Genomic DNA, 14,337 nt, shown 5'->3' with positions numbered 1-14,337 from the left:
ATATTCTGGCAATGCCCGCTAATCTCTCCATTTTGGGCAGATATATCTTCCCTTATCAGTGCTGTACTCAGAACCCAAATACACCTAGATCCGGTAGTTGCGCTACTACATCATTCAGATTTATTTACAGGAGGGGACCTCTACATTTTGAGACACATCTTAATTGCCGCCAAAGCAAATATTGGACATCTCTGGAAGTCGACAGAGATACCCTCGGTTAGACAAATTATTAACAAGGTACATAACCAGTTTCTCTTTGAAACTACGAATGCTCGATATTCCTCTTCGGCATCCTCGATCCATTTGAGGTGGCTCAAATGGGCGGAGTTTAGAGAATCCCAAGGCCTCACGTTAGCTAGGGAAGATACATGGGAGGTGTCAGCTCTTAGTCCCCCCCCCCCCATTCGCAAGAGTAACGTTTCATCCCTGAGCTGACTAGTGTGAAAGCTAGTGGCACGCACTTATAGGTTGTCTAATTTGACTTTGTAATGCTACTTTCCCCCCCCCGCCCCTTTTGTGTGTGTTTCCCTTTTACCTCTCCTCTCCACTATTCAGGCTCTATGCTACCTGGTTACACTATACCTTTTCTTACTCTCTCTTTATTTCATTTTGTCTTTCTCTGATAAAACTTAGGTCAGTGGTTATGCGCCGGTATTGCTATTATTACCTCTCTAGAGTGCAACCTGATTATTTGCTCTGTTTGACTTGTATGTCCATGTTTTTTTCCCTTTTTGTATATTCATACCATGTATCTCAAAGTGTGATGTAATTCTGTGACCTAATAAAAACTTATTTAAAAAAAAAAAGAAGACAAGTGCAATCCGGCATCCAGGCCCCTCTGTAAGGAGGACAGAATCCTGGCCAGTTTGTATGTCCTTGGATTGAATTGGCGAGCACGACAACATGAAAATTAAGCCCGCCAGATGCAATAGTAAGCACTGGCTGAAGAAGGTTTGCGTGCCCTGAGCATGGTTGAAAATACTCTGGAGTTAAAGTCTCTGGCTCTTGACAGAGGTCTCAACCGCTAGACACCCCAAATCTGGGTATAGACACGGCCCCTGAGAGAGCAGGTCTGGACGTAGACGGGTCAGAGAGGCCACTGATCTGAGAACCAGATCAGTCTGGGCCAACTGGGAGCCACCAGGATAAACGTGCCTCCCTCCACCGTTAACTTGCAGATCACTCAGACAGAGCGAAATTGGACGGAAGGTTTACATTAGGGCAAACTGCCATGGGGTTGGCAAGATGTCCACCATGCACTCCCCTGGGTTGCGAGTCCTGGACCCGAATAGAGTGACTTTGTGGTTGTGGCGCAACTCCATCAAGTCCACCTTGGGTCTGCCCCAGGGTTGTACCAGCATCTGGAACACCTCCGGATAGAGGACCCATTCGCCGGCATCTGACGGCTCAGGAAGCCCGCTTCCCAATTGAGGACTTCAGGTATAAAGATCACTGCGAAAGAAGGGATTTTCTTCTCCGCCCATCTAAAGATGCAGGAGGTCTCTGCCATGGCAGCCCGACTGCGAGAGCCATCCTGGTGGTTGATATAAGCCACCATTGTAACAATATCTGACTGGACTTGCACTGGGCGACCTCAAAGCCAGGGTTCCGCCAAACAAAGGGCCTGGAATAATGCCCTCAGTTTGAGAACATTTATGGGTAACTGGCTTTTCTGTGAATTCCATAGTCTCTGGAAGGAATTCCATAGTCTCTGGAAGGATAACTGGCATGTCACTGCCCCCCACCTATGGAGGCTGGCATCCGTGGTGAGTAGAGTCCACTGTTGGATCCAAAATGGTCTACCCGTGACCGGATGGTGTTGTAAGATCAGGACCACTTGGTGAGTGGAATTGAGCATACTCTGCCATGTTGAAGGTCGACATCATAAACCCCAAGAACATCATGCAGGCATGAACGAACACCCGTGGGACTGCAGTGTCCGGCGATGTTCTTCCGGCAGGGAGATACTCTTACGCAGCGTATACAACTGGGCTCCAAGAAGGATTATAGTCTGTGTGGGACCAAGGATGACTTGGGCCATTTGATGATCCAGTCATCATGTTGAAAGACACCGCAATGGACAGGTGGTCCTTGAGAATCTCCGCCGAATGAGCCAGAATCAACAGGTGGTCCAGATGCGGAAGGATCCGGATGCCCTGGCAGAGAAGTCTGCTGCCCATTACTGCCATGACCTTCGTAAACACCTGAGGGGCAGAGCCCAAGACTGAAAGTGACGGTCCTACAGTGCAAACTGTTGATGTGCCGGCCTGATGGGGATATACAGACATGCATCCTGGATGTCCAGGGATGCCATCTAGTCTCCAGCCTCTAAGACCAAGAACAGGGAATCCAGTTAAGGATGAGGATGGCATCACAGGCTGCTGGGGCGGTGCAGATGAGAGCTTATCTACTAGCTCCGCCATCATCTGAGTGAGCGACATTGCTCAAGCTAACTCTTGAGAGGAGGCTGAAGCTGTGGGTGACGATTGCGCATTGTAATGGCTTGCGCATAAGCCGTCCTGTACATAGTCCTGGGGTGACAAGCCAGCATTATAGGCTGAGCAGGACAGCAGTGCTGGGGCCCCTGTCTTACTGGAAGGCATAACCAGGCTTTGTATACACTAAAATAGTGAAATAGACAGGCAGCTATCAAGGTAAAGCCAACACAGTATAATGCTAACAGGCAATTATAGTGTTAATGCAGTACACAATACACAGCAAGCGTACAATGCATATGATGCAAAGAAAAAAATGGCACTAAGCTCCTTAAGCAGCTATGGCTGACTGCAGCACACTCTGTGACCTGTGTCCTGTGAGGAGAGGTACAGGGAGGACTGGCCCAGGCTCTCTGGCGGGTTACTGAAGAGCTCTGTGTCCCTGGCCGCATGTAGCTGAGGGCAGAAAGGAGCAGTGGTGGGAATCGGCTGTGGGATGTGCCGCCTACTGTTCCTCGGGGAGTGGCTGTGTCCTAACAAATGGCCACCAGGGAATCCGCCTCATGCAGCGCCAGTACAGTGACCCACACACAAAAGCTCCCTGGTGGTCCAGCAGGAGCGGGTGACGTACCAGCCACCAACTTGCTAGTGCAGCGTGGCGGTCCCCAACGACGGGCTGCTCCGCTGCAGCAAGTAGCGCTTGCTCCATGCTGGGAGCATCATACCTTCTGGCGTGTGCTGCTGTCCCAGGTCTGGACTGCGGCTCCTGAGTGCCCACTGCGTGGTGCTGCAGCCGCCGGGCCTGGGTGATTGAACAGCAGCACTGGTGTCTAAGAGAACCCCTGTGCTGCTGATAATGCAGCCCTTCTGTAAGGTGCATGTTGGCGCCTGCCAGCACCGAAAAAAAAAGCTGAGCTGCCTGGCCTGGAGGTGGGGTAGAGGGGAGGATCCTGGCTGATCTGGGAGCAGAAGAAGCTTAACCTCTTGGGTGCTGGAAGCGCTCTCCCACTCCAACTACCCAGCGTTAGCCTGTGGTCCCTGACTAACAGTGTTTGTATAGCCACACAGGACTACAACATCAGTTACACAAAAACTAACATTGCTGAACACATGGTTCGGTACGCGCAGCTTGGCGCCAGCATGCGGATTTGGGACGCTACGCATTATACTCACCTGCAAACAGGGTATTTCTCCATCAGAGAAATTAAACGTGCCGATGACATCCTCTCCGATTTTATACACCGTCTTAAAAATGCAAAAAGTCCCAACACGACCTCGTGTGTTACTGATATTATACTGGTCTGTAAGAAGAAGCACACGTCACATTAGATACACCCCCCCATAGGAAGCAAGTAGTAATGGTCATCTAATGTCGCCTCTGCATCAAAGACCAGAACAAGCATCTATACTAAAAGTGACAAATGGTTCCACTCATCCATAGCACACACTACATGGCGAGGGTTAACAACATGGACAAGTGTTTAGGGTGGAGAGTAGAATATGTACCCACGTAAGGTTCTCCGGGATGTGACGGTCATAAGAATCTCCACTGCGGAGTCCAGCAGTCTGGAGTCTTTTTTACACATCTCCTCATCCAGAAAGGGATTGGAAGGAGCCACCTCATCCTCCTGTAATGGTTGAAACCCCTGCAATGCTGGGAAAACAAGTTCATATGGACAGAAAAGTAATTAACTGGAGTTACAGTGTAAGAACATGGCTGCCTAGGAAAAACACATCAATCAGAGCACACTGACTTCACAATCCTTGTCCATACACAATCTATAGGGACATAGGAGGGAAACACAAAGACAGGCACCAGTAATAGCATAGCAGTCCCGCACAAATCCAGAAGGGAAGCTATATAATACATAAGTGCCTCAGAGGGTTATGTGTGCGGTATATAACTATGATAGGCTTGCCTGAAGAGGTGCGTTTTCAGGGAACACTTGAAAGTTTGGAGACTAGTGGAGAGTCTTATTGTGCGTGGAAGGGCATTCCATAGGATGGGAGCAGCCTGATGAAAGTCCTGTAATAGTGAATGGGAGCTAGTGATCCGTGCAGAAGAGAGACGCAGATCTTGTGCAGAGCGTAGTGGTCGAGATGGGAGATATTTTGTGATAAGTAGAGAGATATATGCTGGTGCAGTATAGTTAATAGCTTTATAAGCAAGTAGAAGTGTTTTATATTGAATACGGTGATATACAGGCAACCAATGAAGGGACTGGCAGAGCGGATCAGCAGACGATGAGTGTCTTGCAAGGAAGATCAGCCTAGCAGCAGCATTTAAAATGTATTGTAGTGGTGAGAGTCTGTTCTTGGGAAGAGCAGTTAGGAGACTTTTGCAATAATCAATGCGGGATATAATGAGTGCATGGATTACAGATTTAGTAGTGTCTTGTGTGAGATACGGCAGTATAATAGATTATGTGTTTTAGATGCATGTAACATGATTTGGAGACAGATTGAATGCGAGGTCTAAGGATGGCAGGTCCATATTTCATGTGTGTTAGCGTATGCAGAGACCCCGCTACCAGTCTCTTACCATGCAGTAAGAGGACTCTGAATGGGACCCGCAGGAGCTGGATGGGGCAGTTCACCCTCTGGCAGCCAATAGTAAGTTTGTAGACATATTTGACGGACTGGCCTCGGAATGATGGAGGAGCGGTGAGAGGCAGGTTTTCACTGTAGGAGTCTGAGAGATGAGAAATACACACCAGTCACTTTATATACACCCCAAACCTGTTCCTGTCCCCCCCCCCCCCCTCCCCTGCCATTGGAACTGTCTCTAGCCTGTGCTTCCTTACACTGGTGGCCTAGCGGAGTTCCTGCCGCGGAGAGCAGTGTCCACGCCAGCGCTGTGACCTGCTCCCAAGTGTACACAGCATAAACAGCAATTTTGTGCTCTCAGAGATAGCTCTTACCCGCCCGCAATCCGGCCATGCTGTCCTGGAAGTCTGTGATGCCCAGCGGTGCTGCGCTGGGCTCCTCTCCCTGTATGCCTCTAGAGTTGACAGGAATTGATGGACGCCAGTCGGGGTCACGGAGTCAAGTGTGATTACAAGTATGTATTACCGCTTCCCCAGCGCTGGAGTCGCTATGACTACCAGCACCACTTGCTCAGTGTAAAATTAGAAAAAAACAACACTTTAAAAATAAAAAGCTTGGGATTGCTTCAGGCCATTCCCGGAGAAAGCTCTGGTGCACCTGCTTCCTGCAGGCACAGACAAAAAAATGAGTGATCTAGCATGGAGGTGGGGTTATAGGGGAGAGGAGCCAAGCATGATGGGAAGCCTAAAGCTTTGGGAAATTGGTGCCCGGTCCTCTGGATCCGCCTACAACCCTGATGTTAACCCTGTGGGACCCACGAACCCTGAAGAAAGACCTTTTTTACCATTTATAATGGGCTATAGGGATAAGTGAGATAGTGCAGTACGTTAGCTGAGAAAGTGATGCTCATGTGTCTCATATCCTAGCAAACGGTGTGCCAAGACGAGTTGATGTGGTGCGAAAGATAACCTATAAAAAAGGTATGGGTTCCACATGTGCAAGGGCACAGAACGCTACACTGCAGGAACTTCCTACAGTATGAGCAGGGCAGACAATGGATATCTGGTGATCGTGACCTGTGCTCATGAGTCTATGTAAAGTGTGATCCCAGTCAGATAGATCCATAGCACCAACCGCCAAGAGTGAGACGCATGCGCCTCTCATTCTAGATTTGTGGTCACTGAGTGCACTTAGATGCATTAAGACAATGGAAGACCGCATCTGTAAAATACAACTGGTTAACATGGTTTACGCCCACCTCGCCCCCCTCCCCTGGGAGACAGAAGGAGGTTGGCCTGAATGGAAGGGCTGATACAGCATCTAGTCTGTCTGGCTGGGGGAAGGCACTATAGACACAGTACGCCTATGTTACCTGAACGCTCCCCCCTATACATTACACGGCCCATGTGCTGTACAGATAGCGCTGCAGTGACATTCGCAGAGTACGAAACGCACGTCCATTCTTCATCTGTACTGAATAGTAATCAGCCGCTGGATTAGTGGAGCATTAGCCACCCAGTGGTGGGTATGTGTATTACATGGATGCTGCAAGGCCTCGGGTGCATTTGAGAGTGCGCCAAAACCTGGACACAATGGATGAGCGTGGCTCCATCTGTACACAGGTGCATTTACTAGAACTTCAATAATAGTGGTGGTGATGTTGCCCACAGCAACCAGATTCTGTCTATCATTTTCTAGGATGCGAGAAAAGATACACAGAATGTGATGGGTTGCTATGGGAAACATCACCTGTATTTGTACCGTATTAATAGATGGACAACAGCAATAATTACAGTCCTCGCCTCCCACGGTCACCCTAATAATTCCCACACGATTACCTACATGACTTAGTTTCCCCCGGGTCCAGGCGCAGGTCACAAAACAGGATTTTGGGAGGAGTGGAGAGAATGCACTGACCGCGTTCACCTGAGGAGGAGAGAAGTTATTGGACAGGGTTGTATGGAGCAGGGGGAGCCATGAACGGGGTCATAGAGGGCGTCAGTCACCTCTGTTAGGGATGAAGACTGTCTCGTTCTCTGCTTGGACGTCCTGTCTCTTCTCCTCGCTGGCTGGAAGCTGCACTCTGCTGTCACTGGCGTGAAACTGGCAGTGTATCTGTGCACTGGCCCAAGCCAGAGTCTCACTGCAAGAAAGGGAATAGGAGAGGTCAGACAATGGCACTGTGTATGTCAGAGGGAGCATGAGAATATGGACAGACGATACATAAGGGATCCCTCATGAGGATCCCATGAGCCACTGCAGTGAGGCGGGAGTCACCATGACACCCAATGAGAGCGGGCTTCTGCTCTGGACTATGGAATACACAGTGCCGAGCCTAACAGCCAATGAGAGCGGGCTTCAGCCGTGGACTATGAAATACACGGTCCCAAGCGTGACAGCCAATGAGAGCAGGCTTCTGCTCTGGACTATGAAATACATGGTCCCGAGCAGGACAGCCAATGAGAGCGGGCTTCAGCCGTGGACTATGAAATACACGGTCCCAAGCGTGACAGCCAATGAGAGCGGGCTTCAGCCGTGGACTATGAAATACACGGTCCCGAGCGTGACACCCAATGAGAGCGGGCTTCTGCTCTGGACTATGGAATACACAGTGCCGAGCCTAACAGCCAATGAGAGCGGGCTTCAGCCGTGGACTATGAAATACACGGTCCCAAGCGTGACAGCCAATGAGAGCGGGATTCAGCTCTGGACTATGAAATACATGGTCCCGAGCAGGACAGCCAATGAGAGCGGGCTTCAGCCGTGGACTATGAAATACACGGTCCCGAGCGTGACACCCAATGAGAGCGGGCTTCTGCTCTGGACTATGGAATACACAGTGCCGAGCCTAACAGCCAATGAGAGCGGGCTTCAGCTCTGGACTATGGAATACACGGTCCCGAGCGTGACAGCCAATGAGAGCGGGCTTCTGCTCTGGACTATGGAATACACAGTGCCGAGCCTAACAGCCAATGAGAGCGGGCTTCAGCCGTGGACTATGAAATACACGGTCCCAAGCGTGACAGCCAATGAGAGCGGGCATCAGCTCTGGACTATGGAATACACGGTCCCGAGCAGGACAGCCAATGAGAGCGGGCTTCAGCTCTGGACTATGAAATACACGGTCCCGAGCGTGACAGCCAATGAGAGCGGGCTTCAGCTCTGGACTATGGAATACATGGTCCTGAGCGGAATACACTGTCCTAAATGTGACAGATCATGGGGGTGTGGGAACATGGGGACATGGGGGTGTGGATAACACTATTCTGTGTACCAACAATAGACACAAATAAAGCATTCCTACCTGGACACATTAATATTAAACAAGGGAATACAGATCATGTATAGAAAAGGACAGGAATGGGGCATTCCTCAGTATGGAAAGCACGCACACATCTAGCACACACACTAGGACTGGTATGAGAGTAAGGCTGTACAGAACACAAGGAGGTGCAGAATTCCTCCCAAACCATTACTGATACATGGATTTAGCTGGGATGTACTAGACCAGGCCCTGGAACATACCTGCTGGCAGAGGTGGACAAGGCAGACAATGGGTTGGTGAAACTCACGACACACTCCAGGCTCTCCCCAGCTAAGAACACTGGGCCACGGACCAGCTTGGCCACAACTTCTATCATGTTGTAGAGGATGATAGATAAAATCTGAGAAAAAGAGAAGGGAAGTGTCAGGTACAGCGGCCAAATATACCAGCAGAGTGCACGTGGGGAACCTCTGATCACTGAGATGGAGAGCAGGGCCCTTTCTACCTCACTGTAACCCACACAGGACTAGGAGCTGGAAACAGACACTGTACAAACATTATGCTGTATCTGCGAGACATTCTTATGCAGCCTATAGGTTATACCTAAGGTCTCCTACAGACTAGGACATAGGATGAGACCGGTATAAAATTAGGTGCATCACCAATTGGAGCGCAGGGTTCCCCAACAAAGGATATTTATGCCACATACAAAAGTAGTCCATAAGGGCTACTAAGGTCAATTAATAGAATGGGGGTATAGATGGGGTCAAAAAGGAGCCAGTGCTCATAAAAATTTTCATCCCGGGTGTGCTGGCTCCTCCCCCCTATGCCCCCACCTACAGCTCAGTATAGGTAACCCGGTGCCCATAGGAGGGAGACATACTGATGTGAATGTTCAACTATACTCTGTAAAGCGCTGCGAAATATGTATGTGCTATAGTGTTCACTCTAGGAGTGACACCGGGCAGGGCGCTGGGGAGCAGACCGGGCACACCGACGTCACAGCTGGGGGCGTGCCCGGGCCGCCGCCGTAATGAGGCGTGCTTGGGCCGCCGATGTCATCAAAGGGGGCGGGCCCGGCCGGCACAGTCATCAAAGGGGGCAGGCCCGGCCCCTCCGAATCCACTGTGCTGCCGGGGAAGCGCCAGGCATCGCCGTCAACGGCGACGCTGGGCTTCCCCGTGAGGCTGTTTTAGCGGGGCGCTGCGAGACGGGCAGGGCACATTTTGCCCTTAAAAAAAAAAAAAAAAAAAATCGAGCAGGGCGCAGCGCCCCGCTAAAACAGCCTAGCAGGAACACTATGCTATATAAGAAACTAAATAAAGAAATAATAGTAATTCTTGAGAGGAGGAAACTTAAGACATAAGTGGTGAGACAAACAGCCAACACACCATTCATAACTAAAACAAACTTGTTGTAACACAGTAAACCAACAATGCAACCTGCAGGATCGGGGGCGTGGCCACGGCTGAGCGCGAGTGAGGACATGTGAGGCAGCACTCTCCCCCGGCTCCATCCGTATGCAGCGAAGCGGGCTGTGACACTGGGCAGTATTCAATGTAAAATATTGCTGTTTGCAGCGAATCCTGTTTAGGAATCGCTGTGTTCCGGAGGGCTGGCTGCCACTCGTTCTCCCAGTATTCAAGGTCGCAGGGGGAGTTGCCCCTCGTGGCGAATCTTAACCCCTGCAGCGGACGCTTGTCCGCTGCAGGGAGCCGTGGGATGGTGGCAGACAGGGAGATGGAAGTCTCCCTGCCTGCCCCAGAACGTATGTGGGGGGGAGGTGGGCTCCGGGACCCAGGCAGCACAAGCTGCCCACCCCCCCGAGCCAGCAGGGGACCAGGTATTCACTGCACCCAATCGTGCATATGTAATGATCGGGTGCAGTGAATATATGAATATCTAATGAGCGGCTCGGCTCCCTGCTGGCTGCTCTGTGTAAAAAAAAAAAAAAAAAAAAAAATTATATATATATATATATATATATATATATATATATATATATATATATATATATATATATATATATATATATATATATATATATATATATATATATATATATATATATATATATATATATATATATTTTTATTAAATATATATTCATGTGCCATAAGCACATGAATAAAAATAGCATGCCCTTTCACAGAATAAAATTCCTGATTTTTTGACACCAAAATTAAAACAAAAAAAACTTTTATTTTAAAAGTTCACATTCCACTTCTCCATGAAAAGATGGAGAATTGCTACATGGAGAGACACGGCGAAAACCACTTAGAAAGACGGCGAGAAGTTTTTCCCATTGAATACTGCTCACTGAATACTGAATACTGAATACTGCTCACTGTGCTGACCGGCGTTTACTTCCTGGCTCCCGGCACTGTCGAGGTGGATGACGCGGCGGCCCTGCTGAGCGGTGCACTGAATAACGCGGTGATCCTCGTGGTGCATCGGCGCTAGTGTCTGGTTTCCGCAGCGTGCTAATACATGCACAGCGGGTGGATCTGTCTGGCAGTAGTGGCGGCATGCTGGGCGCATCCAGGGCTGCTGATATTGGAGAGGCACGCAGTGGATGAATCCGAGGGGGCACAGGAGAGACGCCTGAACAACCGTACATCTGCAGGCCAGTACAGCCACAGTGTATAAAGCACAGCATCGGTAAATATAGCTGCACCAGAGGCAGCATAAGGAGAAAGTATATAAGTGGGAGCAGTGGGGGTAAGTGAGACTTTTATGCACTATTCCGATACAAGAGTCTACCCGTGTTTGGAGTGAAGCAAAGTGTACATAAGGGGGAGTGAGGTGGTGAAAACCGTCTGTTGTAAATTAAGTAGAGTGACCTGGAAACTACAGTGTTTAACCTTTCAGCAAGCCAATTGTGGTAAATTGCAAAGTGTAAAACACAATATATGCCAGACAGAGATTGGTCACCGTGAAAAAAATATTGTGCAAAACCGATAAACGCTGGAGCACTTAAAAGAGCACCTGTGGTGAAGTATAAATAAATGCAGCTTGTTGCAGGTGGAACGGTTTGATGCAATAAAACAGAGTGTTCTGGTGCAATAGCCTAAACAGCATCGGACTGTTAGCAAGCCACTCAATGTTGTGGGAACATTGATAGTCGATGGCCATCCCTAGGCTGGGATACGGGTGACATATTACCTCAGTATAAGGCCGGGATACGGGTGACATATTACCTCAGTATAAGGCCGGGATACGGGTGACCCGTTACCTCAGTATAAGGCCGGGATACGGGTGACCCGTTACCTCAGTATAAGGCCGGGATACGGGTGACCCGTTACCTCAGTATAAGGCCGGGATACGGGTGACCCGTTACCTCAGTATAAGGCCGGGATACGGGTGACCCGTTACCTCAGTATAAGGCCGGGATACGGGTGACCCGTTACCTCAGTATAAGGCCGGGATACGGGTGACCCGTTACCTCAGTATAAGGCCGGGATACGGGTGACCCGTTACCTCAGTATAAGGCCGGGATACGGGTGACCCGTTACCTCAGTATAAGGCCGGGATACGGGTGACCCGTTACCTCAGTATAAGGCCGGGATACGGGTGACCCGTTACCTCAGTATAAGGCCGGGATACGGGTGACCCGTTACCTCAGTATAAGGCCGGGATACGGGTGACCCGTTACCTCAGTATAAGGCCGGGATACGGGTGACCCGTTACCTCAGTATAAGGCCGGGATACGGGTGACCCGTTACCTCAGTATAAGGCCGGGATACGGGTGACCCGTTACCTCAGTATAAGGCCGGGATACGGGTGACCCGTTACCTCAGTATAAGGCCGGGATACGGGTGACCCGTTACCTCAGTATAAGGCCGGGATACGGGTGACCCGTTACCTCAGTATAAGGCCGGGATACGGGTGACCCGTTACCTCAGTATAAGGCCGGGATACGGGTGACCCGTTACCTCAGTATAAGGCCGGGATACGGGTGACCCGTTACCTCAGTATAAGGCCGGGATACGGGTGACCCGTTACCTCAGTATAAGGCCGGGATACAGGTGACATTACCTCAGTATAAGGCCGGGATACAGGTGACATTACCCCAGTATAAGGCCGGGATACAGGTGACATTACCCCAGTATAAGGCCGGGATACAGGTGACACGTTACCTCAGTATAAGGCCGGGATACGGGTGACCCGTTACCTCAGTATAAGGCCGGGATACGGGTGACCCGTTACCTCAGTATAAGGCCGGGATACGGGTGACCCGTTACCTCAGTATAAGGCCGGGATACGGGTGACATTACCTCAGTATAAGGCCGGGATACAGGTGACATTACCTCAGTATAAGGCCGGGATATAGGTGACATTACCTCAGTATAAGGCCGGGATACAGGTGACATTACCTCAGTATAAGGCCGGGATACAGGTGACATTACCTCAGTATAAGGCCGGGATACAGGTGACATTACTTCAGTATAAGGCCGGGATACAGGTGACATTACCCCAGTATAAGGCCGGGATACAGGTGACATTACCTCAGTATAAGGCCGGGATACGGGTGACCCGTTACCTCAGTATAAGGCCGGGATACAGGTGACCCGTTACCTCAGTATAAGGCCGGGATACAGGTGACCCGTTACCTCAGTATAAGGCCGGGATACGGGTGACCCGTTACCTCAGTATAAGGCCGGGATACGGGTGACCCGTTACCTCAGTATAAGGCCGGGATACAGGTGACCCGTTACCTCAGTATAAGGCCGGGATACAGGTGACCCGTTACCTCAGTATAAGGCCGGGATACAGGTGACATTACCTCAGTATAAGGCCGGGATACAGGTGATATTACCTCAGTATAAGGCTGGGATACAGGTGACGTTACCTCAGTATAAGGCCGGGATACAGGTGACGTTACCTCAGTATAAGGCCGGGATACAGGTGACATTACCTCAGTATAAGGCCGGGATACGGGTGACCCGTTACCTCAGTATAAGGCCGGGATACAGGTGACATTACCTCAGTACAAGGCCAGGATACAGGTGACATTACCTCAGTATAAGGCCGGGATACAGGTGACATTACCTCAGTACAAGGCCAGGATACAGGTGACATTACCTCAGTATAAGGCCGGGATACAGGTGACATTACCTCAGTATAAGGCCGGGATACAGGTGACATTACCTCAGTATAAGGCCGGGATACAGGTGACATTACCTCAGTATAAGGCCGGGATACAGGTGACCCGTTACCTCAGTATAAGGCCGGGATACAGGTGACATTACCTCAGTATAAGGCCGGGATACAGGTGACATTACCTCAGTATAAGGCCGGGATACAGGTGATATTACCTCAGTATAATGCCGGGATACAGGTGACATTACCTCAGTATAAGGCCGGGATACAGGTGATATTACCTCAGTATAATGCCGGGATACAGGTGACATTACCTCAGTATAAGGCCGGGATACAGGTGACATTACCTCAGTATAAGGCCGGGATACAGGTGACCCGTTACCTCAGTATAAGGCCTGGATACGGGTGACATTACCTCAGTATAAGGCCGGGATACAGGTGACCCGTTACCTCAGTATAAGGCCGGGATACAGGTGACATTACCTCAGTATAAGGCCGGGATACAGGTGACATTACCTCAGTATAAGGCCGGGATACAGGTGACATTACCTCAGTATAAGGCCGGGATACAGGTGACCCGTTACCTCAGTATAAGGCCGGGATACAGGTGACCCGTTACCTCAGTATAAGGCCGGGATACAGGTGCCATTACCTCAGTATAAGGCCGGGATACAGGTGATATTACCTCAGTATAAGGCCGGGATACAGGTGACATTACCTCAGTATAAGGCCGGGATACAGGTGACATTACCTCAGTATAAGGCCGGGATACAGGTGACCCGTTACCTCAGTATAACGCTGGGATATATTAGATATAGGTGATATATTACCTCAGTATTAGGCCTCGGGTTCCCGCCGGAAACAGTACAGAAGCTGACCACGCCCACATCACAGCCCCCCTTCCACTGTGTGCCTCTGTGTACTGTAGGTTATGTGTTGGGTCCGCTGACACGTGACTCTCCTCCGCTAATAGCGGGGCTCTTTCTG

At 50.0% G+C, this 14,337-nt stretch overlaps 1 protein-coding gene across 1 annotated transcript in view; it reads right to left on the bottom strand.

The window, feature by feature from the left end:
* Positions 1-14,337, bottom strand: part of RGP1 (RGP1 partner of RAB6A GEF complex) — a 22,062-nt gene extending 7,725 nt beyond the window's left edge. Inside the window, exons 1-7 of the mRNA XM_083155489.1 lie at positions 14,181-14,337; positions 8,508-8,647; positions 6,989-7,125; positions 6,825-6,908; positions 4,978-5,127; positions 3,946-4,089; positions 3,609-3,736 (exon numbers count right to left, since the gene is read on the bottom strand). Coding sequence (XP_083011615.1) covers positions 3,609-3,736; positions 3,946-4,089; positions 4,978-5,127; positions 6,825-6,908; positions 6,989-7,125; positions 8,508-8,623 — 759 coding nt within the window. The 5' untranslated portion in view covers positions 8,624-8,647; positions 14,181-14,337. The remainder of the gene's footprint in view (positions 1-3,608; positions 3,737-3,945; positions 4,090-4,977; positions 5,128-6,824; positions 6,909-6,988; positions 7,126-8,507; positions 8,648-14,180) is intronic.

Source organism: Crinia signifera, chromosome 1 (assembly GCF_055691185.1).
Source record: "Crinia signifera chromosome 1, ASM5569118v1, whole genome shotgun sequence".
NCBI lineage: Eukaryota > Metazoa > Chordata > Amphibia > Anura > Myobatrachidae > Crinia > Crinia signifera.
This window is presented reverse-complemented; position numbering and strand designations above follow the sequence as displayed.